General features: G+C 47.8%; 1 protein-coding gene across 1 annotated transcript; it reads left to right on the forward strand.

Moving 5' to 3' along the window:
• Positions 1 to 3,566: 3,566 nt before the first annotated feature.
• On the forward strand, positions 3,567 to 5,306 carry LOC117836062 (expansin-B3). Its single transcript, XM_034715423.2, has 4 exons — positions 3,567 to 3,868; positions 3,991 to 4,100; positions 4,226 to 4,410; positions 4,704 to 5,306. Exons 1-4 carry the CDS (start codon positions 3,688 to 3,690, stop codon positions 5,023 to 5,025), a joined length of 798 nt encoding a protein of 265 aa, XP_034571314.1. The 5' UTR covers positions 3,567 to 3,687; the 3' UTR covers positions 5,026 to 5,306.
• Positions 5,307 to 6,546: the final 1,240 nt, after the last annotated feature.

Genomic DNA, 6,546 nt, shown 5'->3' on the forward strand with positions numbered 1-6,546 from the left:
TTGATTTCTACAACTCTTAGCTGGACAGATTTTTAAGTTCTTAAGCGAAAATTTGAGTTACGGTTTAAACAGCAGTTTAGCTTGTGAGGGCAAAAGTGTCTTTTTACATGCCTTCACCGCTGCCAAAGTTTTTCTTTAAGCGCTAATGACTTTATTTAAGATTTAAACATGGCTTAGTTAAGCTAGGTTGTTTCACGCCCTCCCTGGAGAGGGCTAAACACTGGACTATGTACTTTGATGGCGCCCTCAACCTCGAAGGAGCCGGCGTGGGGTCCTCTTTATATCCCCCAAAGGCGAGCAACTCAAGTACGTGCTCCAGATCCACTACAAGGCTACCAACAACGGTGCCGAGTATGAAGCTCTCATCCACGGCCTCCACATCATCGTCTCCCTCGGAATCAAACGCATCATTGCTTATGGCGACTCCAAGGTTGTCATCGAGCAAGTCAACAAGAACTGGGACTGCACCAAGGAGTCCATGGACGCTTACTGCATGAAAATCCGCAAACTTGAGGCCCACTTCGATGCCCTTGAGTTCCGCCATGTCCCTAAGGACCATAATATCACCGCCGATGTCCTGTCCAAGCTTGGCTCCAAGCGTGCGCAGGTTCTGGCTGGCATATTCGTACAAGACCTCCAGAAACCTTCCATCAAAACCTTGGAATATGAACATGTCAACGACGCTGGCGCTCCGGTCTCGGCCGACCCAAAATCTACTGACGTCATGATGATTGAGGCAGAAAAAGTCTGGCGCACCCCATTCATAGCCTTGACCACCGATTAGATGGCGCCAGAGGATAAAATAGAACATGAAAAATTAGCTCGGCGCAGTGCAAATTACGTCGTTATCGGCAAGGAGCTCTACAGGAAAGCTACATCTATAGGCATCCTGATGAAGTGCATTCTGCACAGCAAAAGCCTCGAACTCCTGCATGAAATCCACTCAGGAACATGTGTCAACCACACCGCCTCGAGCATTTTGGTTGGCAAAGCCTTCCGCTCTGGTTTCTACTGGCCAACAGCGATAGCCGATGCAAACGAGCTCGTCCAAAGGTGCAAAGGGTGTCAATTCTTCTCCAAGCAGCAGCATCTGTCAGCTCAAGCCTTGCGCACCATCCCACCATCCTAGCCTTTTGCATGCTAGGGGCTGGACATGGTCGGACCCTTCAAGACCACTCCAGGTGGCTACACACAGATCTTTGTGGCAGTTGACAAATTCACCAAGTAGATTGAGGTCAAGGCTGTCACCAGCATCAAGTCAGCTAAAGTCGCTCAATTCATGGAGGAAATTACACACCATTTTGGAGTGCCGAACAGGATCATCACCGACCTTGGCAAGCAATTCACAGGCTCCGAGTTTTGGGATTTCTACCAAGACAACCTCATCGATGTGTACTACTCCTCAGTAGCACACCGTGCTGCAAGGGTCAAGTCGAATGTGCGAACGGGATGGTCCTCTAATCCCTCAAGTCACGCATCTTCAACGACGCATCCAAGTACGCCACCAAGTGGCTACGCGAGTTACCCCATGTCATTTGGGGCCTACAAACATAGAAGAGCCGGGCTACCGGCTACACCCCTATCTTTATGGTGTACGGCTCAGAGATCATCCTGCCATCCGACGTGGCATTTGGCGCCCCTCGCATCCAATACTACAAGGAAGGTGAGGCAGAAATAAGTCGACGGGTAGACATCGACAGTCTTGAAGAGCATCACGTGGCAGCCCTCATCCAGCACGCACGCCACGAGCAGCAGATACGGCGCTACCATGATCGGAATGCCAGGGAACGTTCCTTCAACGTTGGTGATTTGGTGCTTCGCTGGATCTAGTCCACCAAGGATATACACAAGCTGGCCGCCCCCTGGGAGGGCCCCTTCATCGTCAAAGAAGTCATCTAGCTAGGAACTTATCGACTCCAATAGGTGGATGGCTCAGGCGTCCCCAATCCATGGAACATCGAGCACCTACGGCGCTTCTACCCTTAGGATTCACAAGCTATTTATTCTACTTTTCCCTTTTCATTAAATAAATACAACCTCTGTGGTTCTTAGTGTACCTAGTGCCTTATTGTTTCTTTTACCCGAGTTGTTCCTGACGCTCGGAGGCTGTCCAACCTGTTAGCTCGCTCTCAGGGGCTACCCCCAGGCGCTGACCTCCAGGTCCCGCATCCTTCTCCTCCCCCTCTTGAGGCAATACGACTAACTCGTGTGGTCGGCGTCCCAGCTTGAGAAACCTAGACAACCTTGCATTCATCCCTCCAACAAGCTCGAGATCCGGTCTCAGCATGACACTAGTCAGGCAAGGCTCGGCGCGACTGCAGGCCTCAGCTACATGTTGTCCTGTCGTATACACCAAGGGATGGATGGAGACTCTTTTTTCTCCACATACGGTTAAGTTAATTACATCACTTGTCTTTTAAGATAGTTTAATACACCTCAGAGTTTAACACAGTTTAATGCTCGGAGTGTACTTTTGAGAGGTCTCCTGAACAAGAGTACCTTAGAGTGTTTCGATGTTTTGCACGTGTGAGAGCAAGTGCCTCTCTTATATAGGCTCCAAGAGGTGAGGTTCATCAAACCTGAACATCATAATGCGATGGAAGTTACTAGTAATTGATGGGAATAATGGTCATCACTAATAACTCTTAATATTTTATTGGCTGTGTTAATTGAGTGAAGCAATTCTCATAAACAACAATAATAACCTCTCCTCAACTTCCCAAGCAAAATTGACCATCACTCCTAACATTTATGGTGGACCTTTTAATTCTTATTTGATTAATTGAAATAAATGTGCCTAACCCAATTAATCCAACAGTTATTAGCTGACAGGACACTTTGGTAAAGGAATCACAAGTCTCTTATTCGTTAGAAATTTAGTAGAACTCAGCCGGCAGCGTGCTGGACAGTCGTATCTGTAAAGTGTAAAGAAACCGAGCATTTCGTGTTTTGCATGTCCGACGGAAGAGCGGCTTCTCAATTAACTTTTTTGCAGGGTATCTTGCAACCACCATGGGTCCAATTTTATAAGACACAATACAAAGCATTCACCGTATCATTGTACTAGCATCTATCATTTGTGTCGGTAGTATGGCATATCACATTTCGTACAGGAAACTGAAACGGATTAGGTGCCTCTTCCAACACATAATCAGCGATTTGGTACACAGATCGTTACTAATGATTGCATCCTTACCTGTACCAATAATGATGTCGTCCGTTTATTAACATCCCTGTAACCGGCTGTGCGCGAATCGGCCCGTTCGGCCGTTCCTAACGCATCATCGAAGAGGACTAGCTGTGCATTTCCGACGACGAGCATAAAAAATGCAGTGCACAGGTACAAGGCACTGTCGACAATACACATCACCGGATAACTGCCAAGAGGCCGTTGCTTTTTTAATGGTGCACGCATGACTACCCGAAGTCTCCGTTCCTCGCATGATTTGCTCCGGAGCCATGTGACCCCTACCAAAGAACGTCGGGTGCAACAGCCCTTGATGGCGATCGCGGCGCACTGCGTTCCATCGATCGAGTCTTTTCCTCCCCTATAAATACCCCAGCAAGGTGCTCTTCCCCAACCATCCAAAACACCGAATCTTAGTGTCTGCTCGGTACTAGCAGTAGCTATACCTTCAGTAGATCTTAAGCTTGGAGTAGAATTTGTGTTTGCTGCACTGAGCTAAGATGGCCTCCTCTTCCAAGGCTGCAGCATTTGCTGCACTGCTCTTCTCCCTCCTTGTCACGTATGGCTCGTGCACTCGGCCGGTGAACTTTAACGAGTCGGACTTCACCGCCGACCCCAACTGGGAGGCCGCCAGGGCCACCTGGTATGGGGCACCCACCGGCGCCGGTCCTGACGACGACGGTACGTAATTCTCGGTCATGGCTACGTATGGGTATTGGCGTATTGCTGAATGCCGCATTTTTGGACGATTAATAAACTAACTCTGCATGCATGCCCTTGGCGACCCATCTTTTTTTGTGCAGGTGGCGCCTGCGGGTTCAAGAACGTGAACCTGCCACCGTTCTCGGCGATGACGTCCTGCGGCAACGAGCCACTGTTCAAGGACGGCAAGGGCTGCGGCTCCTGCTACCAGGTACGTAGACTTTTCCGTCTCTGCCGTGTCGTGGAAAACAGGAAAAGGATACCGATCCGAAAGCTTATTTGAGGTACATGCAGTTGTTGTTTTCACTAACTCCATTTGTTGCTCCTCTTCTTCAGATACGATGCACCAACCACGCTGCGTGCTCCGGCAACCCGGAGACGGTGATAATCACCGACATGAACTACTACCCCGTCGCCAAGTACCACTTCGACCTCAGCGGCACGGCCTTCGGCGCCATGGCCAAGCCAGGCCGCAACGATGAGCTCCGCCATGCCGGCATCATCGACATCCAATTCAAGAGGTGGGTACCATGCATTGCTGCTCGTTGCACAGAGCCGCAGAACAGAATCATTAGCTCGACCGTCTAGCTTACCTGTTCTGTGGAGCCCTTGTACTTTTGCTCAACCGATTTTGACGACACGACAGCCAGTTTTAAATGGGGGGCTGGGGCCCACGTAGATTCGCAGAAATATTTAGTACCAGTACTTCCAATTCACTCCGAATTTGGAGTCTGCATGCACTGTGGATCGACAAAGGTTGCTTAATTTGAAGCCTAATCCATGTCCAAACGCACCACATGGCTTGTTCCTGCAGGGTGCCCTGCAACTACCCCGGCCAGAAGGTGACGTTCCACGTCGAGGAGGGCTCGAACGCCGTCTACTTGGCGGTGCTCGTCGAGTTCGAAGACGGCGACGGCGATGTGGTGCAGGTGGACCTCATGGAAGCCAACTCTGGGTCATGGACTCCGATGCGCGAGTCCTGGGGATCCATCTGGAGGCTGGACTCCAACCACCGGCTGCAGGCGCCCTTCTCAGTGCGCATCACCAACGAGTCCGGCAGGATGCTGGTGGCCAACCAGGTCATCCCGGCCAACTGGGTGCCCAACACCTATTACCGCTCCATCATCCAGTACTAGCTCATGCATGATCTGGTTCTGCCAACAATAATTCGGTCACTGATAGATTTTCGATTCATTTGGTACTATTTCGTTGTTCCATTGGATTGAGGTGCCTTAATTAGTTAGTAGGTGAGGTATCAGGAGTCCGGCTATGCTGGCATCAGTAGGAGTTGTTTGTGTCTGTAAGAGATTGACGTGTGGGAAATAGAGGAGGCAAGTTTGCATGTGCTTTCCCGGCCCACTGTCTATGAATGTAATGGTGTGATCAAGGTTTTAAATTATAAACACTGTTTTGTGCACCATTAAGTAAAGGCACCTGCTAAGCTTCGGTTGTATGGAAACGCGAGACCTCACTGGCGACGGACATTTCAGCACAATGTGATGGTCTTGTTCGTGTGTGCACGAATGGGGTTCTGTTCGTGCTTGGGGTTCCCTTCCTGCTCCCGCTGGACTCAGAGGATATGCACGAAAAAACAGAGGTTGAAGATAAGGCTGTTCGAAAAGCTAGGGTCGTGAGCTGCTCGTGTTTGGTTCATCTTAGGCTTGTTTTGAGATCGGTCCTAATTCTAAACAAGCTAAGCTCGAGCTTGATCTCGAGATCGAAAAGCTCCATTAAGCTTGTGTATTACTATCAGTTATGACTCTGAAATATGCATACATGTATCTAATTTTCTTTCCCAATTGCATTTTCCAAATTGCCAAAGTCTACAAACAAGACAATGGCTCAAGTCTAATTACTATATGATTAACTAAGTTTGTAACTGATAAAATCTCAAGGATCGTGAACTATTGGTGTTTGACTCCCTTAAAGCTCGACTCCAGATTGGCTTGAAATGATCCAAGCTTGAGCCTAGCTATAGGCTCGAACGGTTCTGAGGCTCGGATCAAGCTCGGCTCGACGCTCTTAAAAGCTCATGCTTGAAGCGATAAGCTCGAGGTTGGCTCATTTACAACCCTTGTTGAAGTCTATCTCATATCATTTGGATTGAGATCCGTTGGTGGCAAAGCATCACTAAAGGCAATTTTCAAGCATGTCCTTTTGCTAATCAGTATGACACTTTACTTTTCATTTTCTTGTGTTGATTATCTGGCTGGACTTCATATTTTTTTCAGTTATTCAGTCATATACCCCACCTCCAATTACAAATAATTAATGTTTGGACACCAGAATGATCTAATATAAAAAACACAGATTTAACTAGTACTTTTGGATTACTCATATCATACCCCAAAATTAACACATAAAATGCAATATATAACTAGAATTTGAAACGGTTGACTACCCACAAGTAGATAGGGGTACAAATAATATGGATATTTTCCGACTATTCTGATCGACCAAGGAGGGTCGGATACTGGTTCGGATATAAATTTAGATAGTCTTGTTGGATGTCGGCTACAAATACAGGAAGGGTGATATCTGTAGATATTGGATACCAAATCCTGACGTGTAGGCTCAACTAAAGGCCCAAGAGGGTAAGTGAACAATAGTTTCTTGTTTTTTCTTTGTAAAGTATTTTTAACTTAAAAATAGTTTCT

The sequence above is a fragment of the Setaria viridis genome, chromosome 9 (assembly GCF_005286985.2).
Source record: "Setaria viridis chromosome 9, Setaria_viridis_v4.0, whole genome shotgun sequence".
Lineage (NCBI taxonomy): Eukaryota > Viridiplantae > Streptophyta > Magnoliopsida > Poales > Poaceae > Setaria > Setaria viridis.

Bases quoted from the DNA above. Each gene is read 5' to 3' on its own strand.
- LOC117836062 (XM_034715423.2), top strand. From the start codon at position 3,688: ATGGCCTCCTCTTCCAAGGCTGCAGCATTTGCTGCACTGCTCTTCTCC. The intron at 4,101-4,225 runs GTACGTAGACTT...CCTCTTCTTCAG, and splicing joins GCTGCGGCTCCTGCTACCAG to ATACGATGCACCAACCACGC. The intron at 4,411-4,703 runs GTGGGTACCATG...TTGTTCCTGCAG, and splicing joins ATCGACATCCAATTCAAGAG to GGTGCCCTGCAACTACCCCG.